This window comes from Watersipora subatra, chromosome 3 (assembly GCF_963576615.1).
Source record: "Watersipora subatra chromosome 3, tzWatSuba1.1, whole genome shotgun sequence".
In the NCBI taxonomy this organism is placed as follows: Eukaryota; Metazoa; Bryozoa; class Gymnolaemata; order Cheilostomatida; family Watersiporidae; genus Watersipora; species Watersipora subatra.
This window is the reverse complement of record NC_088710.1, coordinates 44,662,078-44,687,324: the sequence shown is the minus strand read 5'-3', so window position 1 is coordinate 44,687,324 and position 25,247 is coordinate 44,662,078. Positions and strand designations below refer to the sequence as shown.

Sequence of the window (25,247 nt, the reverse complement as noted above, 5' to 3'; positions counted from 1 at the left end):
GTCCTTCATCACTGTATTTATATTATAATTGAGTGAGGAACATATGCCCTCATCAAGTACTATATTTATAATATAATAGAGTGAAGAACAGAGACCCTCATTATTATATTTATAACATAATAAAATGAGGAACTATATACAACTAATAATATAAATAATTTAACTAATAAAATATCTATAATATATCATTGTTATATTTATAATAAAATAGAGTGACGAACAGAAACCCTCATGATTATATTTATATTCTAACAAACTGAGGAACATATTATAATTATAATATACGCACCTATACACAGCTAATAATATAAATAATTTAACTAAAAATATTTATCATATAACATTGTTATAGTTATAATAAATTAGAGTGGCAAACGAAAACCCTCATGATTATATTTATATTATAATAAAAGGAAGAACATATTATGTTTATAATATACGTAACTATACATAGCTAATAATATAAATAATTTAACTAATCAAATATTTGTAATATAACATTATTATATTTATAATAAATAAAGTGAAGAACATAGGCCCTTCATGGTTTTTTTCATGCTAATAGAATGAGGGACACAGGCCATTAGGATCATATTTATGACAGAGTGTAGAACATAGGCCATCACAATTATATTTATAATGTAATAGAGTGATGAACATTGGCCCTCATCGTTCTATATTCGTGTCTAACTAGTAACAACTACACACTCATGACTATATTTATGATATAATAGGGTTAAGAACATAGGCCCTCATTACTATATTTATAATATTATCGAATGAAGAACTTTGGCCCTTATGATTATATTTATAATATAGATGAGTGAGGAATATAAGCCTCATGTTTATATTTATACAGTATTATAATTGAGTGAGGAACATAGGCCCTCATGATTATGTTTATTTGCTATATCATTTAGTGCAGAGCACCGGTTTTATTGGCATACAATATCATGTAGTGAAAACATTACGCCTAGAAGAAAAATTGTATAATATTACAGAGTACGTAACATAGACTTACATGATTATGTTAATATTGTTATGGAGTGAGAAATACATAGTTTATGGCTTTTTATGATTAAAAATGTAGGCTTACACGAACACTTGTACAGTGCACCCCCGAGATACGATGTTAATTCGTTCCAGGGTTGGCATCGTATGGTGAAAAATTCGTATATCGGGGTATATAGACCATTGTAATTAAACAATGCAAACACTCCCTGGTGAAAATCGTCAAATTCTTTTCATAAAAATGTGTACATATTGACAATTAGCAACAAAATAGTATGTTAACTTTAGTAATTATAGTTACCTACAGTAACTGTATAGTATTTAGTGTATTTTAATGGCCTTTAATGGTTATGATCTGCAATAAAACGCAAAATTATAATGTGTGTACCAAATGCATAACGTACGGTAAGGAGTTCTTGCCTTCAAAAGGTACGCATAACATAAACTTTGAATTCACTTCAAGTAAGTTTAGCTTGCTAAACCTACACTTGAAACTAAGTTTTAGTATGTATCAACTTTTTATCACGAAATTTTATCCTTCAGCAGTTCATATCTTCACTTTCACTATAAACTTTAGCCTATCTGTTTGAAACCTTTTTCAACCTAAATCAATAAGGCCGAGCGATGCAGTTATAGAAAGCGGCCCCTCGCACACTTGACCATTTAATGGCTACCGAAAAGAAAAATAAAATTTTATTTTCTATACAGGACGTACATACCTTTGGAGTAACGTGGCTTTAGCTGGTACATGTAGCGAGTAAAGCAGAGATGAGGCAAAAGCGTATCAATGCTAATTATGGTGCTGTGCACTTGAAAATAAATTTAAAACGTAATGAATTGGAATTTTTTAGTAGGCTAAAAGAAGTTGTCCATTCCTGTCCAATTCTTCTACCTTTTCTACGAAAAAAATTGATGGTGCAATGCAGAAAATTTCTAGCTAGCGCTTGTAAAAGGATCCAGAGAATGTGGTACAGTAGTTTGTCTTGTATGAAATGTGCAAAAGAATCAATGTAACTATACATACAAAGTTTGTACGTATTTATACCCTAGGGGGGACAGGGCTTTAGCAAGTTTCAGAAAGTAATGTGGATGCTTCAACTATCCTGAGTAGCTAGTTATATGAGTTACATACATACATACGATGAATTGTATTCACGTAGAAGATAACAAGCCCATATGCAAAGACATGGTTAAACAAGAGAATAAAACATAAAACCAAAAGGAAACAAATAAAATGACTAAAATATGAAAAACATGCCACACAAGAGATAAATAATATATATTATACATGCATTGTTTTAATGTACCAGTCCACATCAGTAAATTAAACACTTAAAATATTTCTGCGAATGTGGGGTTTTCCGTATCTTCTACATCCTTGCCTTTACTAAATGGTTGCTCCTTTTGAATGCTGATCGCGTGCATGACCTAGCTCATTCAAATCTTCTGTCGGAAGCTCTTTCTTGTGCTTGCTTTAATGGAGTTCTTGTTTTAATAGTAATTGCATAATAATTGCAAATGCTGATTGGTTGCGATCATATTCCTTGACAGTGTTAATAATACGGGTCCCTTCTTATTTACGACATCCAACTTCGTTGACATAGAAATCAATTTTCCTTCGTTTTGTAACGTTTGGATCGGTCTCAGACAGACCTGCCAACCCAAGAGTGGGGCAATGCGTGAGAATTGGTTTTGGGGCAATTGATGTATCAATGATAGTATATATAAAATTATGGAAATTGGGGCAAAAATCTCACGCATTTTCATTTTTTCTTCGGGGTGATTGCGTGAGTCTCACGCCCAAAGCGTGAGAGTTGGCAGGTATGGTCTCAGATTCCATAGATAACGAATTAAATGTAGATACTTGTAGTTATATACGTATGCTGACTGGAAAGTTTATAGCAAAAGCTATAATAACGCTACAAATGAATATTTGCTCTCGCTTGTGCATTTTACACGAAATTTTCCACGCGGATATGAGAGAAGTCGATCATCGTGTCTCTTCTAAACGTTCTAAGAATGTTTTCGGCAAACTATATTTCGGTGTCTTTTTTATTTCGACGTGTGTTATGAGCACACCGACGGCCAAATTTTAACTCGGGCAAAACTTTTCTCAAATTCGTATGGTGAAATAAAATTCGTATAGCGAGGTGAAGATATCACGATGTTTGACTTCGTAAGGTGAAAAAATCGTATATCAGGGTAATCGTATCTCGAAGGTGCACTGTATTTAATTAAATAGAAGAATAAAGTAGCCTTTGATTTTATCTATATTACTTTAAAATAAAGATATGACTGAAAAAGATGTAGTTTTGCGTATTCTTTTCGTATATTTCGTGTATCATCACTACTAATTTTTAGTGAACGTTCATTCGTCAGATCTTTTTATTTTCATTCAAGTTCAGCAGAGCGATTTGTATTTTTCCAACGGTGTGATTTGGCATAGACGGATTTTATTTAAACAGCAATAATTGTATTTATTTTTAAAGTTGTCTGTCCTTTTTAGAAAGTTCTTTCAATTTTGCGGAAATGTGCGGAACATAGGGCCTTGCGGAACATGGGGCGTGCGGAACATAGACCTGTCACCGTCGCTCGGGCACGCAACACACGGTCCTAGTTTGGGCTGCCATTACTGAACAATCTGGCGGGTTATGACGTTTTGTTCCAATTATCTAATCACAGTCTGTAAAATTCCTTGTCACAGTGGCAACAGTGATCGGCTTGTTTATTTCGCCTCCGCCAATTGATGAGATGTAATTTAAACATGAAAGTATATAAGTAACGAGATTACAGAGTGCAACGTGCAAACAGGCAATATATAAATATTGAAGAATATTTTGCATGCATCATATTGCATAAGTTGAGAAAAGTAATAGAAATTATTTTTATGACAGATAGGGTTATCCTGCTCTTTGACTACTGCTGACTCTCTGACTCTCTGCTACTAACCTTCAAAGTCATTTAGGCTTTTTTAAAGCGTTTCAATATCCGTTTCGAAAACAACACAATCGGCATTACAAGCTCCGCCCATAAATATGTGACGAAACCTAGCTTTTTCAGAAACGGAAGTTAGGAAATTTTAGTCCGATTTAGAATAATAGAGATGGGTGTCTGTGTTGGATCCTGCGACCAACACGTAGAGGCAACTAGGTCGGCTTACTCTACCGGTCTGCATTCACTCTTCACAGGGGCTGTGTAAGGGTTGCCCGTGACCAACACGCGGAGGCGACTAGGTCGACTTACACCACCGGTCCACATCAACCACCTTACAACAGGAATTTCTCCCTGAGTGGTACTATACTAGTTCGACAAGGTCGACAGTGTTTCTGTGGCTTTACTCCCAAAGCACAGTCCATAGACTGAGTCTTGGAGTAAAGTAAGTGCTCGGTGTGGTTCTGCTATTGCGCAAGTAACAGAAGAGTATGGTTCCAAATGCAAGGCATATATTGAACAACGTAAATGAGCCGAGGCTCTGCCTTAAATACAGCTGAATATGCAAATAAGGTAGCAAAGGCCAGCCTCCTTTAGGGGCGTGGTTACATAAATGAAAAAGAGAATACAACTCCAAATGATATAAAGAAAAAAGGAGATGGCAACATACGTTTCCATCACATGTCTTAAAACCCATTATTATCTAAATCCAGCCTGTAAAATAATTTCAGTTTTTTATGAAAGGGATATAAACTATTTAAAATTGCTCACAGCTTGTTACATGACGTTTAAATGGGCTGGACGCCGAGAAAAATGAGCTCAAAAAGCGCGGTTTTATCACGAGCTAGCGTTGTTATCGCGCTTTTTAAATATGCAATGCTAAATAGCTTATCTACCTTTCAGAAAAGACCGATATTATTTTTAAAGCTGGATTTAGATATTAATAGATTTTAAAACACCCGTCTCTATTATTCTAAATCGGTCTAAACATCTCTACGTAACTTCTGTTCCTAAAAGCTAGGTTACGTCAAGTATTTATGGGCGGAGCTTGTTAAGCCGATCGTGTTGTTTTCGAGACCGATATTAAAACGCTATAAAAAATCCTTTATTACTCTGAAAGTTAGTGGCCTAATCTTTATTTTGATTACAAAATCGGAATCAGCATGTCTGATTTCCTTAGTAAATACGATAAAAGTTATGGTTTAAGTTTTCACAAAATGATAGAAGTGTATCGAAATCATTTTTTTATTTCAACACAAATCAGTTGTAAACTGATTTGATTAAAATAAAATGGCCTATTTGTGTCAAATTACTCGCCTGATGCACACAAATCAAATCCCAAATCACTTGATAGTAATTTGAGTTATTTGACTGGTAAAAACACCTAAGAAGCAAAGCAGCTGTTCAATAAGATAGGGTAACTTACTAAAGTTTCGTCTTTTTTCTCATCAGTGGACTGAGCAAAAAATAGTTATGCTTTACTGTAGACAAATCAAAGTAATAAGTAGATGACCACTTAGGTATTTCTTGTATTCTGTTTACGGATATGCTGTTTATATTTCACGTATTTTGAAATGACAACAACAAATATTCAAATCAACACCGATTTGCACATAATTATGCAAAGGTACATGTTTTTGGTGCTTTTATCACTGAGTGTTTTATTCTAGATTGGCATGTACAACATGTTTATATGCTTGAAGAGAAGAGTAAATGGACTTCTCCTTCGTTCTCCTTTTGTTTTCAAAAGAAGAATTGGATTTTAGTTTTGTTCAAACTTACTGCAGCTTAAATCATTTACATTTACTTGTATTTATCATGTATTAAATAAAATACTTTCTTTGAATAATCTCATTGCTGTTAAAAAATATATGTTAATTCTGGATTTTTCTGATACCACAGACTTACATACAGCTCTACAGAACGGTTGTATGAAAGAATATGGCAGCAATAATAGGTAAAGCTTATTTACTTTTACAGCAATCAATAGCATCATAATAAGTGTCTCACTTATGTTACTATTTATGTTACTAATTTAACAGAAGATTATGAAGAGAGTTCGAAATACCTAATAAATAAACTTTTCCATTTTCTCAAAACCGTGGGTTCGAGTGGGTTAATGAAATGAAAAGCATTACCCCGGCACAAGATATGCTCAAACGTTTCATCAGAGAAATCATTGCAGTGATATACACCATCACACCAGAGATTGTCTGGTACACATATGGGTGTCTCTGGTAAGTTGCTGGCTCCAGTAGCACACCTATAATATTTGAAAGGATAAGCGTATATTTGACTAATTTGTTCATAATCTTCTAATAATACTGTCAGTCTTTGGGCCAATACCAATACAAAAAAAGTCTTGTTACCAATTCTTCCCATACGATCACTTTGTGTTCCAACACTCAATATCCAATACTCATATCTGGCAATATCCAATACACTGACAATATCCAAAACACTTACAATGTCCAATACTCAATATTAGTATCCAATACTGAGCAGGTCACTATCTAATACCAATTTCCACTATTGAGCCGCGCAATATCCAATGCTCAATACCAATATTCAATACTGAGCCCTTCTATATTACCTTATTCAATATCAATACAGAATACTGGCAACACAAAATTTCAATAGAATTTCCAATATTCAATAGTATATTGGGCATTGGACATTCAATACTAATGGACAACAGAATCGGCCTCAAGAGTGAATACTGTACTGATCACCAGGAATTTTTAACTTTAGATATATTGGGATTTTTTTTCTGAAAATTTTATTAACCTGATAACATAACGATTAGAGTGATCTGCACCTCCGTAGAACTTCATCAATACAGATTAATGGGTTACACAGAAGCGCTCCAGAAAATCCATCATAACAATAGTAAGTTTATTGTTCTTAAATCTACAACAATACAGCTTCTGTTCAACCAATTTTATTTGAAGAATCAAACATTCAGATAATTTTATTTGAACAAACTGTTGTACTGGAATAACAACTAATGAAATCTCATATTTTTATTAGTTATTATTTGCATTCAGGTTGCATTTATTTGAATAATAAGCTTTTAAAATAATAAGAGGCAATGCAAGGCCTGGTTGACTATTCTTCCTTATTAATAAATCCTTTTTGGTCATTGTGGCTGTGTCTGTTAGACTGCGTAGTCCTGATGTGTTTTAACACTTTTTATCCCCTTTTGCTCAAACTTCATGCACATATTCTGCATCCCTGTCCTGTTAACTTTTGTTATAGCCAAGGAAAATCTCAACCAAACATTCAAATTTCAACTACATGCAATTTGTGTTTTATTAGAGTTTCAATTTTGTTTACATAGATTGAAAAAAACACTAATTCAACTTTTTTTTAATTGCTCTTTCATATAACAAGGAAAAAAACTTCTTTTCATGTTCTACATGTTTAGTGGGCGCCTGCCTTTCCTATTCAGACCAATGTAAATGAAAGTGCAAAGTTTCAACCAGTCACTTTTGAACAGTCAACTTATTAAGGTTGACCTCAAACAAATTATTATTCAGCACTAACTGAATGGGTAATGAAATAATTACCTATTAAATTTGAATAAGTTACCTAGTAAGCTATGAAAGATCACTTACTATGTAGTTAGTAATCTTTACTAAAACGATTTGCAGTATTTGCAGCTAATAATATTTACGCATAATGATCAACAGTGCTAGTTAGTAACCTTTAAAGCTTGAGTATCGTAATACAGTGGATAAGATCGCTGGACTGTCGACAAGGAGGTTCCAAGATCAAGTTCTCTGCCGTATAGATTATTCATTCTTAAATTTCAATCGTTATTGCTTGACACACACACAACACACAGACTGTGAGGTATCTATAAAGATATAAAAAACTATATATCTACATAGATATAATTGATAGATATAATAATAGGTTTATCATATCTATGGGTATCTATAAAGATTTTTTATTGCTGTGCTAAAAGCCAACTGCCTTCTTCTGCTTTACAAGATTCTATCATTAAATCTATTAGATTTAATAATAGAAATCATTTAAAATCATTAGATTCTATTTTTTACCGGGTTTCTCCTGTAGGACACGGTTCATTGCAGAATAACTCATCTGAAGCATCACTGCAGTTCTTGAAACCATCACAAACAGCTGAAAGGTTCTGACACCTGCTGCCTTCACCGCTGAAGTTCTTACATGCAAAGACTGGATAAGAAAAATATTCGCAGTTCATCACGACAGATGGACAAGAAGTTTCATCACTCATGTCTCCACAATCATTGACTCCATCACATATCTGCCACGGTGCCAGACATCTACCGGTATTATTACAATACTGTACTTGATATTCTCCATAATCACAGAAACACTCGTCTGTCCAATCTTGCGTATTTTCGCAATTGTTGACACCATCGCACACTGCTGAAAATGACACACAACGGTTTGTCACGGAGCATGTGATGCCATACGAGCAGTCGCAAAAGGCTGCCGATTCATCTCTTCCATCAAGACAGTCAATGATTTCATTACATTCTTTGCCATCCATGCAGGTGGATATGAGAGGAAAGTCCAGCAAGACGTAACCCATGCTCAAGCATGTCTCTATACAACCTATTTGTAATAATAAACTTGCTGAAACAGCAATAAGTTCAAACAAATTGTAAGAAAAAGGTTAAAAATCTTTTAAAAAAACTACTGCAATGTCATGAAATTTTGTTTTTTATCCTCTTTAGTTAAAACTGCACCAAAATAAATGAGACAAACATATTATTTTAGTGTGAACCAGATAAAATAGCAAAAATTATTGATGTATGAAGGGGTAGAATTTGTTAGAAATACAGGTTTCTAGATGATAAGCAGTTTTGAGTCAGACATTACTAAGGATCATGACATGCATAGATCAACTGAAGTAATTTCCAGACCAGAGGCAGTCATATAGTTCAGTCTAAGCTAATTAGTGTTGACATAAAGTTTTGCTGCAAAAAGACTTATTTTAAGAATAACAAACTTAGAGACAATAGAAATCATTTTTACTAACACAGTCGACAGTTGCGAGTCAACAGTTGCGAGTCGACAGTTGCGAAATCGAGACTTCATTTTTTATAACTTCATAGCTGATTATATGTTTAGAGCAAATATAATGCATTCATAGGAGGAGAACTGTCTTGAAAAAAAATGACCTTTTTAATGTTGATTTTAAGGTCTTGTAATAGGCTGACTAGGAGTTGCCTTCCTCTCAAACATTTGTAGCAAACTGGCGCACATATGGTGTGCTCCGAAACATGAGTGATGTGTTTTATAATTATTTGTCTACTGCAAACATTGTAAAACTAAAAACATTGTAAAACTAATCTTAGAAAAATTTTTCTCAAAACATGGTCTGGGCTTTTAGATTTCTCGTATTTTATTATTGAAGAAATTGACTAGTGGAGATGACAAACTATCCAAAAATTCTGTCACAACTAGTCGCTATCAATTGAACTAGTTTAATCAAAAAACCAGCTGAAGTTTGCATAAAGAAAATTTGATTCAATAATAAAACAGAAAAATAGTTTATTAGCTCTAAGAAGTCAAGGTCGTGGAGAAAGTTACGGCTTATAAGGAGTCTTACAGGGTCAAATTACAACAGCTGTTTATAATATTTTTGTCAAAGTCTAAGTTTTGAAACTCAAAGAATGTTAATTATTAAAGACATACAAATTCATGGGTCATTCTATAATCTAGTCTTGATATAACCTCTATACATCATTTGTGGCTCATCGAGAGTTGCACTTTTATGAAGCGGACAAGCTAGACATAAGGCGAGCAGTTACAAAAATAATAACAAAAACTAAACAAAACATATAAAGATTTTTTGAGAATACGTAAAGATGCGCATACGTGCAGTGATAAAACTTGCTACAAGTTCTCAGAAAATAAGGCTATACCAATTACCTGTGCAGTTTTTTTCATCACTTTCATCTACACAATCATAGTAGTTGTCACAAATGTAATCACTATATATACATGGATAGAAGGTTGAGTAGCCGACTCCTGTGTCACATCTAAAATAATTACTCCTGTGTCACATCTATGATAATTACTCCTGTGTCACATCTAAAATAGTTACTCCTGTGTCACATCTAAAATTAGCACTCCTGTGTCACATCTAAAATAATTACTCCTGTGTCACATCTAAAATTAGCACTCCTGTGTCACATCTAAAATAATTACTCCTGCGTCACATCTAAAATTAGCACTCCTGTGTCACATCTAAAATAATTACTCCTGTGTTACATCTAAAATAATTACTCCTGTGTCACATCTAAAATAATTACTCCTGTGTCACATCTAAAATAGTTACTCCTGTGACACATCTAAAATAATTACTCCTGTGTCACATCTAAAATTAGCACTCCTATGTCACATCTATGATTATTACTCCTGTGTCACATCTAAAATAATTACTCCTGTGTCACATCTATAATAATTACTCCTGTGTCACATCTAAAATAATTACTCCTGTGTCACATCTATAATAATTACTCCCGTGTCACATCTAAAATTAGCACTCCTGTGTCACATCTATAATAATTACTCCTGTGTCACATCTAAAATAATTACTCCTGTGTCACATCTATAATAATTACTCCTGTGTCACATCTAAAATTAGCACTCCTGTGTCACATCTATAATAATTACTCCTGTGTCACATCTCAAATAATTACTCCTGTGTCACATCTATAATAATTACTCCTGTGACACATCTAAAATTAGCACTCCTATGTCACATCTATGATTATTACTCCTGTGTCACATCTAAAATAATTACTCCTGTGTCACATCTAAAATAATTACTCCTGTGTCACATCTAAAATAATTACTCCTGTGTCACATCTATAATAATTACTCCTGTGTCACATCTAAAATAATTACTCCTGTGTCACATCTATAATAATTACTCCCGTGTCACATCTAAAATTAGCACTCCTGTGTCACATCTATAATAATTACTCCTGTGTCACATCTAAAATAATTACTCCTGTGTCACATCTAAAATAATTACTCCTGTGTCACATCTAAAATAATTACTCCTGTGTCACATCTATAATAATTACTCCTGTGTCACATCTAAAATAATTACTCCTGTGTCACATCTATAATAATTACTCCCGTGTCACATCTAAAATTAGCACTCCTGTGTCACATCTATAATAATTACTCCTGTGTCACATCTAAAATAATTACTCCTGTGTCACATCTATAATAATTACTCCTGTGTCACATCTAAAATTAGCACTCCTGTGTCACATCTATAATAATTACTCCTGTGTCACATCTCAAATAATTACTCCTGTGTCACATCTATAATAATTACTCCTGTGACACATCTAAAATAATCACTCCTGTGTCACATCTAAAATTAGCACACCTGTGTCACATCTAAAATAATTACTCCTGTGTCACATCTAAAATTAGCTCTCCTGTGTCACATCTATGATTATTACTCCTGTGACACATCTATTACAGTTATAAAACCTAACATCAAGCTGCCTTTCAGACACTTTTGGAAGACAGGCTGTTGAGAAGATAGACTGCATCCTTGAAATTGACAGCAGCTGAAAGCTAAGTACAAACTATGCTATGAACTAGTAATAGATTTATCTCCATAATTCTTGTTGAACTTGATTTATTACCTTCACACAAATAATTATCTTTTAGATAATTATTTATGTGAAGCTATGTATTAAAATGAGTTCAACAAGAAGTATAAATAACTAGAGTTGGAGAAGGTTAACTGTACTTATCCTTTTCCGGCATGATCTTTTCTGTAGTCGTCACAAAGGCTCAATTTCGAGCATCTGCACTTTTCAGATGGCTAATGGGAAAGTTGGGTGAAGAGTGCAGAAGTGCAAAAAATGAACTGTTGTGAATCCAGAAAAGAAGTCAAGCTGATCACTTCTCCAAGTTGGAAAAAATAAGTACAGTTAACCTATTCCAACAATCTAGTTATTCATATCCATTTACATGCACATGGATATCTATACCCGTGCAATGTCTAGAGGCATGTAACATAAACAATGTATGGGCGTTCATCTAGGTAATAATTATAAAATGTATGTCAATTGTTATATAATCATTAGAATTAATGCTAAAATATTCACTGCTGGTAACAAAGACCAAGATTCATGTAAGCGCTTTTTTGCATAAATTTTTCTGATTTAAATTAAAAAAAAATAATAGTGTTAAGTATTATTTGCTTTTTGATATTTTAACACTTTTTCTTTTCTAAAATTTGATTTCTGTCAGCCTTTTTCAAGTTAAAAATCTTAATTCTTTTCCATAATTGTGTGGCTTGTAGTTTACCTCACTTCATCTGATAAACATGGTGCAGAGCAGCGAGACGTGTATTCATCAGAGCCATCTGGGCAATCATGGACTCCATCGCACACCTGTTCAGCAGCTACACACTTGTCTGTAAAATTGTTGTACCCCGACTCACAGGTAAAGTCGATAGAAGAACATAAGCAGTAGCTCGGCTCATCGCTCTAGTCTCCGCAGTCATTGAATCCATCACAAAATCTCACGCTCTGTATGCAAACACCGGAGTTACAGGTGAATTCCTCGCATGGGCAAAAGGCCTCATCTGATGCGTCTTGGCAGTTAGTGAAGTCATTACAGATCCACTCGTCTGGTATCCACACACCGCTATCATAGCAATAATGCCCTGTCCAGCATGAAATTTCGTCAGAATTATCTGGGCAGTTAGTAACCCCGTTGCATTGCCATTCGGTCGGTATACAGTCTATTTCGTTGTAGCACCGAAACTTATTGACATGTTCGGTGTCACAAGTCCAACCTAAGGTTTAAAAAAAAGATCTTAGGGACAGGAAATCTTTAGACTTGATTAATACTTCTGGAAAATGTAACACCAACAAAATGACTGTCGACTGTACCTTAGTAAATGAAAGACAAACCATTGTTGATACGTATGAGAATTTCAAACTTGAATCTTTTGAAGTATATCTAAATAGCAGACATGAAATTTCTCTAGCACAATTAAGTCAACCTTCTGTTCTATTCGCTTTTATGCAAAGCTATTGCATGTTGCATTAGCCTCATCTCTTTACAGGAATGTAGCCTTAGGATACATGTAAATCACATTAAGATGCCCTGTGTGACTCATTTAAGCTTTGGTTATCATAAAAAAACTTGTAGCAAAATGTGGTAAAATTAGCCAAAGCAAGGGCGTGATAACAGGAAATGGTATAATGTCCTCTGGTTGTGTCATTAATCCAGGCTCAAGCAAAATCAAAATTTAAATTTAAAAAGTAGTAAATATTTTACTAAAGTAATTGCATGCAGAATTAAATTAGGTGCAATATTGTACTACAATGTATAATAAAACTAAGTTAATTTAAAAGAACCTTTTTGCAGTCTAAGCTGCTGCCTGTACTATTTTCTGAGGCAGCACCACCTCGTATGATCTTATTGGATCAACTTTTTATATCATTGCAGACTATTCGCACTAGAGAGTCACTCTTTTTGGAATATTATTAAACACTTTTTGCAAGCTTCAATTACTAAACACTCTCCGGTTGTAAATTTACCAAAGGCCCAAATAGCTCTGACTGATTGCTACTATGGTGCAGCATATATGATTATTTTTGTATACATCACTTTTATTTAAAATGCTTAAACTCTAAGAATAGATAGCAGATGAGAGAGATTTGATTTTGAAAACAGATATTAAATTTTGTAAATTATAATTAATGAACCATTTGGAATGAACCATGGGATATTTTAGGCCACGAGAGCATCTGGTGAGCTTCTTTTTTCTTCATCATGCTATACACGGAGACGAGGAGTAGGTACAAGTTGGAACTACAGCGAGTTACTAGATCTATAATATCAAAGCTGACACGTAATGGGTAAGTTCTGACAAAGGGAGGCAGAATTGCCAAACATATTCAAAACTCTAGCAAACAATTGGGCATTTTGTAGTTTCAAAAGGCTTACTCTGAGACAGAAAGCTTCTTTTGACAATTCCAGCTTCAGTTCCTTTCTCCAGACTCTGCTAAATAAAAAGATTAGACATGTTTATGTAAATATTGGATGGCTGTTTAAATCATTTAACTTTTGAAACCTTTAAAATCTAATTAATTCTTGTAATATTCTCGTTTTGACAGAAACACATTTTTCTGCCTGCCTAATGCTTTAGTATTGGCTGCAGGATTTATATATCTGAACTAGCAGCAAATCAGGTTGATGTTGTTGAATGGTGGGTCGCTGCACGAGCTTTCTGCAGACACTTCTAAAGCTAACAGGTTTGAGTCCCAACAGCATCTAATACATTATTTTGACCACCTATAATCTTTATGTCTTGTGTATTATTATTATGTCCTATGTATTAAGTATTATGTTTTGTGTGGAAATAAGCGATCATGGTTTTTTTCCAAATTCCTTTAATCATAACTATTCTTGACAGGTGCTTGTGATCACCTTAACCTAATAACTCTTCTATATATCTGACATAAAAGTTAAACAAGTACACTTAAAGATTTTAAAACAGTCAAGTTTTATAAGTGAAGAAACCAATGAAAACTACAATAAAACGCAAGCAAACATCAAGATAGTACAAAAGATTCAAACTAAATAGGTTTAGAATTAATTGAGTTTAAGTTTGGGTAAGTTAGGGCTCATGGGGGCTCATATCACAATCACTATTTTTACCCTAAAACCTCCGCCTTGCTTTGTTTCTGGTTTTAGAAGGCGATACCATAAAGCAACAAAAACTATCTTTTTATTAATTGTTATTTGTTAAATTTAGTTTTGCAAACAAATTTTAAATATAGTTCTTTACATGTTGTTACAGGGTGCATTTGCAGTGTCACATGTAACGTATGACCTGCAGTATTTATTAAGGAATTATGGTAGGTTTTGGACTAAAGAACTAGCTGAATAAATCACAGTGCATAATTATGAAAGTTTTACTTCAACATATATATATATATATATATATATATATATATATATATATATATATACTAGCTAAATGCCCGGCATTGCATGGATATTAAAAAACAGCTTAAAAACAGTGACAAGTAATGCAGCCGCCAATGACTAAGTTGACTGATTAGCCATTAGCAAAATTAGCAAATTGGCTAAATTGTGTAACTTAAGCTAGTAAATTAGGCATGCCTATATTGCTAAATTTACTATAATAATAGCTGTGAGCTGTGAACAAAGCTTGTGACATTGCGTACCACACAATTTCGTTAGGTGTATTTTAACTGATGTAAGAAGTTTGCATACAATTATTCCGTTGTAGGCTATTTGGTTTAGTCGGTGAGTTTGTCTGTCTCCAGAGCTGGAGGTGCCAAGTTCAAGTTGAATGTGAAGTGGGTTTTTTCTTCCTAAAACTTTACCGCTAATACTGGACACACAGACCACAAACAAAAATTTAGATTTATATATACAAATGATATGTACAGAATACTAAAAGCGATAAAAAAAGGAGACCAGTGAGATGAATTAAGCCACGATATTCAAGGCAAATTTTAGATATAAGCATATGAGATGGTTCTCAATGTGGCGGCTAAGTGGCCGAGTGTGCGAGAGGCAGCTTACGAAAACAGCATCTCCGGTCTTACTCATCAGATCAAAAAAATTTAAAAAGACCAGCTAGAAGTGAAGATGAAATCAAGTCTAAATGTGAGACAAAAAGAGCCAAGCTGGAAGATAATAAAAATTGCACACAAAGCCAAAATTAGAATTAAGTTTATTGTAAGATTAAAACTCATTTTCAAGGGGGTACATTGTAAGCTAAATTTATGTTAAATTTAAGGTTTATGTTATGTAGGGTCACAAAAGCGTAGCACACCAAATGTGTTGCTGTCAGGTCTTGCTTGCACCGCCGTTAGCCGTTACCATCTGTCTGGAAGGTAAGAACTCTATACAGTGCTGTACATGATTACTGAACTGATATTGATCTGCAATAACAGTATATTTTATTGCAGATCACAACCACTAAATATGTATTTGCTACTTTGGGAGCGTATGTGAATTAGAACAAGTAAAATATGTCTTTTAATTGTAATATCCTGTTTTTAGGTGTCTTTTAGAGTGCCGTAGTGGGTTAATTTGTTGAACCTTTATTTGAAAACCATGGTATTTTATTTTTCAATTATTTTTATGCTAGCATGTAATTAGAGGTGATGTTCAATAAAAGGGTGGCATTCAATTTTTCAACTAGCTGCTCAGGATTTTGGGAAGTTAGATTCCATTTAATGAACAACGAATGATAATATCCAGCATAAATTCTAACACAAAATCATTTCACAAATTACGAATGATAAAATAACAACCTACTTATATAAAATTACCATAAAAAATAATTTAACAAACTACAAATGAAAAAATAACAGCCAACATACAATTATAATATGAGAAATATCATACAAGGCATATAATAAAAAAACAATATGGTGAACAGTGGTAAGTAATAAAATGTTTACATATTGACAATCAAATATACATCGCTATTGCAATAGTACTTGCCATTCTCTATAACTTGCCTATAAGCTGAATAGTTTTGTCAAATAGTCAAATGTCATTTTTATTGGTTATGCCAGCATTTGCCGGCGCTTACTGGAGACATTCCGGTCTAGTCTTAATCAGGCCATCCAACCTGAAACGATGAATCTTGTTATTTTCATAGCCGTCTAGAACGTTGGCCAGCCCACATCTCTTGAACGACTCGACGATTAGCATTTTCGGATTCGTGTCTGCTCGACATTGTTTTATAATCCCTCCCCACGTCTTCACTAGCTTGAAGCAGGAAGAAGATGCTCTCCAATTTATCCTTGTATATATATACTTATAGGTTGACTTGCAAAAAATTCACATTACAGTTATTTGGTATCAAAAGATTCATCATGTCTTACTCTGCTGTGTTGTAGGTGCAAAATATGTGGAAATGTGATTACAAGCTCCTAAAAGCTCAAAAACGAAAAGCCGCCGCAGATTGGAATCAGTTTATTTCTCTGGCGTAGTCATTACATTTGGTTGTTGTTTTGTCACGTGATGTTCGCACGTGAGTTGAAAGGCCAATAAAAGGCTCAATATAAAACTTCTCGTAGCACCAATTTATGACAAACACTTCGGGTTTTACCGAAGACCACATATCAAATATAGATGCTCGTTACTTTACTGTTTTGTTTCGACTTGGTCTAATCGTCTAGTCGTAATTTGATCATGTGACCCAATACTTCGCAAATAATTTTTGCAGCACTAATTGATTATCACAGTTGACCAACAGGCTCATCATGATTATCAGACAATGATACTTCTTCGAGCTAAGGTTAAAAAATTAAACGAATTTTTACGGTAAGTTAAAAGATATCAGTGCTAAAAGTGACAGCATTACAATGACGATAAAACAGATGCATAAAAACAATAGACATGGTTTTATTGAATGCGTGAAGTATATTTGTGTAAATATTTCGACGAATGAGGTTGCATGAAAATGTAAACAGAAGCCATCTTGTACAACTACGCCCCATTTAAGCCTTTTTGGAAAGAAATTCTATTTTATGGTGGTTTTGTGATGGCGGCAATTAACTGTTCGTTTTTGAGCTTTTAAGAGTTTTTAATCACATTTCCACATATGTGGCACCTACAACACAGCAGAGTAAGACATGGTGAATCTTTTGATACCAGATAACTGTAATGTGAATTTTGTTGCAAGTCAACCTTTAAGGACCTCAATAAGCTTAGAAAGCTACATAATCCTGCAAACTTGTGTGAGAGGCTTTGGCCTTCTAAAGCCTATCTGGCTTCCTTAGCCCAAATCCTTGTAACATAGTCAGGCGCATGAGAGACGCTTGCATATACAACAGACATATATGCCAAAGTTTGTACGTTTGTTCTCATTGTGCTCTGAGGAAGTTTAACTCACAGCTACACGGTAGAAGCGGTTTTTAATTGCAAGCCAAGCCCAGGCCTCTGTGTAATAAGCTCCCATCTTCAGGCACCATAATCCAGGTGAGTTTGTTCACGTGTTTGATAAGTTATCAATGCATTTAATATTAGCCCACAAAGCTTCAAGTCCATTGAATTCTTGGGCTGGTCTTTTAGTACAATACTAGCCCTATTACCCGGCGTTGTCGGGTAATACGAATAACAAAGTTGATAATTGGTAATAAAATTGGGAATAAAAAGGTCTTTGGTCAGAAAATTGATTTGTATTTAACATAGAACAAAATTTGCCATTCCAACTTTCAAACTACATATCATGAGAAAAGTGTTTTGTGGTAATAGAAATAAATTAAGAGAGAAAATAAAAACAACTGTAAAGGTTTTCAAACTTTGTCAAACAACTTTTAAACGTATCATAAAGAAAATGTTTCCTGCAGGTCAAATAAATTGAAACAATAAGACGACTATAAAAAGATTTAGATGTGAATGTAAAATAATTAGCAAGTAATAGCTAAATTAAGTCGGTTTTGCTACGATTACAATAAAAGATGATTCGGTAATCATACAATACAAACTGAGAAAACAAAATAAAAATCCTGAATATGTAGAATTAATAATAACAACTCTTGCGTAGAAGTGTGTGTGGGTGTATAATAAGGTTACTGTTCCACCAAAAGCTATTCATCAAAACTTTGAATACAACGATACGGAAACAATATAATTGTCGGCGTCAGAAAAATTGGCCTTGACTCCAGATATAGTAATCAAACCTTACAAAAATATTTCGTAACAGGGGTATCGTAACGGGTGGCTGCATCTGTAAAATAATCAGCGCACGGTATAGCCGGAATGACAGATCCACATACACACATACTTTGAGAAATATATAGATAGATGCATAGTTACATAGATGTCTTTGATTACTAATTAGCGCGATGAATGTCAAAGTGTTGCTCAAATATAGGTGGCCTTCGAATAAAAGGCGGCGCCCTATTTTTCAACTCCTATTCTATAGTGACGTTCCAATAGAGCTGCCAACAAATAACGGTGGCATTCAAATAAAAGTTTTACGGTATTCATTTTATATATGAATATATATATATATATTTCTCAGAGTTTGCTGTCGTTGTATATGTCCAGCTATAGCTATTAAAATATTGGAATGATAACTCCATATTGCAGAAGATTTATTCTGGAAACCTTCCGTTCACCAGTCTGACGCCCTACCAGTTTAGCCACATGGGCTTGATAGATTTTCAAGGCGATATATGTCGCTATATGGGAGCAAACATGCTACGCTTTCGGCCACGACGCAAAGTCATGAGAAGCTGTAGCTCTTATTAGTGAGCTTGCTAAAATGATCCATTAGCAATGTGCCAGGCTAATAGCAAATGACAGGCAACTTTCATTACCTCTCATTGTTTATAACCTGATTTTTAATACCCGGGCAACGCCGAGTAGCACAGCGAGTAATGAATAAGAGATATGAGAAAATTGACATAGTCGAGCTTGGTCCGGAACGCATTAAGCTCGTATGTTGAGGTATGACTGTATTGAAAGCTTGAGTTATGCAAGTGTTTTGTAGGATTTTACTGCTCAGTATGACAATGTGACCACTAATGCTGATGTGGGCCTTCTAAAGGTCATCATGAATGTTAACCATTAATCAAAATTATTTCTTGCGAATCACCAGTCATAGGCTGTCACGTTGTAGGATCATTCCCTTACAAGGTCTCATAGACCTTGAAATATATTCTTCAAACGTACCAAAAACCAACTTCAACGCTTGCTTGCAAAATGAGTCAGCAGGTGCAAAATTATTGTTCATTTAATTTAACTTAAGCTTACAAATATAGAAAAATATAGAAAACCAAAGTTTAAACTAATTAAAATTAATTTCTTCTAAACTTACTTGTATATGCCCATGAACCAGCAACACTCCAGTCAGAAAGCGTCTAACTCCTAAACACGTATTGGAGACAAAGTCACCTACAAACAAATGCAAAAAACTGTCAATCCTTAGTCATTTTAGAATCATATTTTAGTTAATTATTACAACATGACGGAAAAACTCCCAAAACATATTTTTTTAGCTAAATTTTTTTTCCAATCTTCACGTCATGAACTTATATCAAGTTCCCACGTTTGCGGTCTTGTAGTATAATTAATGGTGCTAAATTTGCAAATAGTCTATAAAACTTTTAAAGCTATGTTGAAACAAACTTTTCAAAAGAGACAGGGCTACTCTAAACAGCCTTCAAAAATAGTTTGGCCCTTGTGATTTATCATATAACATCTATGCACGGTGGTTGCCTATATATCAGCAGAATATTGAAAAGTTTATGCTACTGTTTCCAAAATGTTGAGTGATTAATTTTACTATCACTTTAAAGGCATTTCAAGCTTTATGAAGGCAATCAGTTTCGCTTGTTGTGAATCTTTTTTGTAACTATGGACTGAAAATTTTTCTCAAGTTCTCGACACTTTTATGTTTTGCCCATTACATCACATACATTTCACAAATTAAATTTCCACAATTGATTTATGAGTAGGCACTCGTTTTACTAAAAGGTATAACTGAAATTCATTATGAGATATTTATATAATTAGGAATGCAGCTTTATATTGGCAGCTTGGTAGTAGACTGCCAGAGCGCTAGCGTGTGTGTTAGTTTGACATGCGTCACACTTTCCAGTAACTAAACCAGAATACATTATCGTTTTACTGGTTTTCATAGTTTTGTCCAATCTTAATGAACTTTTTTTTGCAAATTACAATCTTTCATTCCTTTGCTGCTTCAAAATGCTTCGAAATCTTCTTAAAAATTTTTTTACAACTTTTGGGAATAAAATGCACAATATTGTGAGTATGTACCCCAAATTGTTTACACTCAAAATAGACAAAGAAGGTAGCAAAGAGAGGCAATTATAAAATGACCAAAAGGAAATGGGAACAGCTCAGAGCGGATGAAGGACAACCATACAATAAAAACATAGTACAAATGTGAAGGATGAGAACCCAAATGAACAAAAAGCATAGAGTTGTGTAAAATGATTATACATGAAATAGAGAATAAACGCAAACACAAATAAATTAAATTAACGAAGATGCCTTTAAAACGTTCAAGCTAAAAAATAGATGTGAGGAAAGAGAGATGAAATGGAGGAATAAGACAAGCACAGCTAAACATCAACAGACAGCAGATGAGAGTTAGAAGGATTGACATGACTGAAGAAGAATGACTGATGAACTTTGAAGATGGGAGAAACTGAAATATAAAGAGAAATAATTGAGATGGTATTCAATACCTTAATCTTGGTAGATTTTATATTCAGTCAATGAAGGCTAATTGTGAACACTGCCATCATCTTTGATTTTAGGGAGAGCTTCTGAATCGTTATTGTAATGTCAAATTTTTATTTGAGTTTCTCCAAAAATATTTAGACATTCTAAGCGAATGGCTTTATTTTGATTTCTAACTGTATCTTGATATCAAATATAAACAAACACGATGGAAAGTAAACACAGTAGAAAACTAAAAATGGAGAAAAGTAAACACAAGTTTCTGGCAGCTTTATTAATAGTCAACCAGAAACTAACACGAGCTGCTGATTGCATGTGTTGAAGAGTGGTAACTAAGCAACAAGTACACAACTGTGAAATTTTAACTGGTCTCTAGTATAACTGATTGTGTCTATGTAATCCTCACAGTTCTCATAACTTGTTTAAACCTGCATTGGTTTAAACAAGTTGCATCAATTTAGCTTTGCGGATAAAACCTACCATATATTATTAGGAAAGCTGTTCCACAATTGTGGAGGAAGCAACTCCAGCTAAAAACGGAGTACAAACTGAGACAGCTAAGAGATATCCAACATTTATGCGTGTAACTCTGGGATTCCAGATTAAAGGAGTTGTCATCTCTAACGGGTGTGAGCTGTTGTTTGCTGATTTGCAAGAATCAATTGCAATGACAAAGAAAATGTTATTGTGGTCACAATAACTTGCCTGCGTCAATCCGGACTTTGATCTCTTTTATATATCAAAAATAAATAGCGTAACGCTGTCAATCGTGAGAATGATCTGCACATTTCACCTACCCCAAGAAAACTTGTGTTGACCAGATAGTAGCAAAAAGGAGGCAAGGTAAATTGTCAAAGTACATAAACTGAGTTGCTTTTTATATGTTGCTGTGAAATTGCTAGACTTCTTGGAATAACCTTCTTTTAACATGTTGTTTTCATATATACTCCGGATATGTCTGTTTTTCATTTTGTTTCAAGCCATTTTTTGTTTTATTCAAAGTTAGGGAGTATGAGATCTACCCTGCCAGTCATAAGAGCTTTGACTTTAAAAACGGATAAACAGGCACAGGTTTAACCAAAAAGTAGAAACTTCCCATAACTGGCTGTCAAATGCGGGGAATTGAAACATCTTGGTTTAACAACTCCTCTTAGGCTAAGTTGTATTTCAGCTGTCTGATGTTTATTTATTGTCTGTTTATTCATAACCAATGTTTTATAGCTACTAGTAGTTTTTGATAGCCTGGTGTACTGTGAAAAATTGCCAGGTCAACTGATAAGTGCAGAGAATGACTAGATGCAAAATTATTCTGAAATACTGAAAGGGGGATGATTACCGAGGTGTGAGAGTGTTGGGTCATCAAAGCGGATTTCATGAGTTCGAATCCCACATAAAACATTCTTTTACCCACCAATCTGCATGTGCGAATTCAGACAGATACATGTAGGTGGACCATACTCCTATTACAGTAAAGATTTAAATCATAGCGAACTGCCACCAGCAAGCAAGTTTGTTTCATCAAATTCCTTTATACAATAAACATCTTCTCACCAACATGTAATTGCCCATTAATCAAAAATAACCTCTAAATGTGTAAAACAGGTGACTTACCCTGGGCGACCATGCTTGTATATGTTTGCTCTCTGCATGTTTGCTCAGTTCTGTTGTGTAATATCCCTATGACAACGAGCTATTCATGCACTAGCTGAGGCTAATGCTAGTAAACCCGAAGTTGGTTTACAGTAACTAAGGCTAACACTATCAAACATAATATAGATTTAATGACTACTAATACATGCTGTAACTTTTATTGATTTTCTATAATAATATTGCCATGAGTATTAATAAGGCAAGTAGAGCTGAAAGACTCTGATTTGAAAATTTCAAGCACTATTGCGTCCTTTCAAAAGAGTAGAAGATTATGCAATCATTTCAACTCCTGTTTGAATACCTAGTAAAGTGTTATAGCCGCACAGATCAGATATTGATGTCATGCAATTTCACCCGAACAAATTTTTTCCACCAACCACTTTCATCTAACTTACCTAATGTTTGTATAATTCAACTTGTGCTAATATTAAAAGAATTTTCATTAAATTAAAAAACTATTTATTGGAATGTTCTAATTCTGTGAAATGTCAACAAATTTTATCCAAAGTTATTTTATATTTTCAAATCTCAATAACCTTTAGTATTTTAAATTAAAAGTAATTCTAGTGATATTAATCTAAAAATTTTTTAAAAATTTGACCACCAGGAACTAGGCTGTATCGATCCATTGGCATATTTCTGGATAGAATCACCTAGTGACACTTGTCACTGTGTGAAACTTGTCACTATGTGGCACTTGACATTGTGTGACACTAGTTTCAGCTTCAGGAATAGTAGTAAGCTTAGTCTTTAGAAGAGCCTACATACAATTCTATTAACAGAAAAATAAAAACCAAATTTTAAAAAGGCTAGAGAGTATAGAATATTAAAAGCCAAGTTCACTACTTTTACCAAATTCATTCAACTCACCAGGTTTACTGAGCTATCACAGCTGATAGAAATTTTTTAAATTCTCAAAATCATTCTTTTATCTACAAATTTGAAAAGTTGCTGAAAGATCGCGGGAATGAGCTTATCACAATAGTAGTTCAATTTTTTCATGAAATTTCCTAAGAGCCAAAAAACTCGGCAAATAAACCACTTTTCAGCAGTGTCGAACAAAGACAATGCCCGCTTGTGCCTTCAAAGAAGTAACCTATTAAACTATTAGTGTAGACAAGCAGTTACATAATTTTAATAAGCTACAGAAAAACACTGTAGCTTATCGTAAGTTGACAGTTGTCGAAATTGTCTACACTTTTTGTAAAGAAAGAATGAGGGAGAAAATATTTTCAAATGTGTTTTTAGTAACTGGTAATGAGCAGTTTGAAATGTATTTGTACAAACTAAACTATTTCATCTTAGAAAGCGTTTAGGGAAGGGGGAAAGATAAATCACAGACTTCCTTAAAAACCTTCTAAATGAGTCTTTTGCGAATCTGAGGGAAGCAAGTTTCAAAAACTTCCCCAGAGCTTGAAAAAGTTTCAAGTCTGAAATTTCTATACCAAAATGTTTTTGAATTTTTTTGTGACGTAGCACAGCTGTTGCAGCAGTTTACACAATTTTACTTCACCTCAAATTTTATATAATTTTTTGAACTGGTATAATTTTTCCAATTTATTAACAGGCAATCTAAATATGAAGTTACTCTGTTCCAAATTTTACTTCATCTGTTAGAGCCGATGTAAAGGGGAGCAGATATCCCGGCGAAAGTATATAGCATTTCATTCAATTTATTCTAGGCCTAACTTGATGAAGTCTTCAAAAAATTATTATGTATGGCATTGAAACAAAATATGTCATTTAAAACTATGTAGAAAACTAACAATGAAAACTTGAATTACTCAAGTAATAAAAATTTAATAGTTATTAAATCATTTTATTTTTCATTTCATTAATGAGGTGTTTTATTACTGGTTTATCTGAGAAACATGTTTATGGAAGATTATAAGGGATGCTAACACGAAAAAAATAATTTTTTACCATACATTAAGTGCAATTTAAGTTTTATAAATTTTATCTCCTGCATTTTGAAACTTGAACCTGTAATCTTGCTTGAAACTAAGTGAAGAAAAAATATAGACAGTAATTAAAGTGTTACACAAAAGCTTTCTTTTCATCGGTTTTGATCGCATGGTCTTCCACTCCAAAAGGCAGTAGACCAAGACTCCCATTTGCATCACTCGACTACATCGCATACCCAAAGTATCATCTTGCATCACAAGTGTGATGTTCTGTGACGTTAAGTAATCACGTGAGGCCTGAGTTATAAGAGGACATTTATTATGACTTATTCAATGTACAAAAGTAGGTCAAGGATCAATTGGTAATCATAGAACTTTTATTTTCCATATAAATGGGCCACAATCTATCTGATTAGAGACTCCAGAACCAGTCTTTGCATGTATTAAGGACAATTGTTCATGATGAACGAGGTTACCGATTTCTGCCATGAAACT

At 33.9% G+C, this 25,247-nt stretch overlaps 1 protein-coding gene across 1 annotated transcript; it reads right to left on the bottom strand.

Moving 5' to 3' along the window:
• Positions 1-5,367: 5,367 nt before the first annotated feature.
• On the bottom strand, positions 5,368-22,822 carry LOC137390635 (LDL receptor repeat-containing protein egg-2-like). Its single transcript, XM_068076962.1, has 9 exons — positions 22,810-22,822; positions 19,808-19,884; positions 13,936-13,993; positions 12,530-12,775; positions 12,283-12,391; positions 9,871-9,980; positions 8,007-8,547; positions 6,081-6,205; positions 5,368-5,423 (listed from the first exon to the last, which is right to left on the bottom strand). The coding sequence occupies exons 1-9, from the start codon at positions 22,820-22,822 to the stop codon at positions 5,368-5,370; spliced, it is 1,335 nt and encodes a 444-aa protein (XP_067933063.1).
• Positions 22,823-25,247: the final 2,425 nt, after the last annotated feature.

Bases quoted from the DNA above. Each gene is read 5' to 3' on its own strand.
- LOC137390635 (XM_068076962.1), bottom strand. The intron at 12,776-13,935 runs GTAAGCCTTTTG...TTTAAACCTTAG, and splicing joins AAGAAGCTTTCTGTCTCAGA to GTTGGACTTGTGACACCGAA. The intron at 8,548-9,870 runs GTAATTGGTATA...TATTACAAATAG, and splicing joins TGATGAAAAAAACTGCACAG to GTTGTATAGAGACATGCTTG.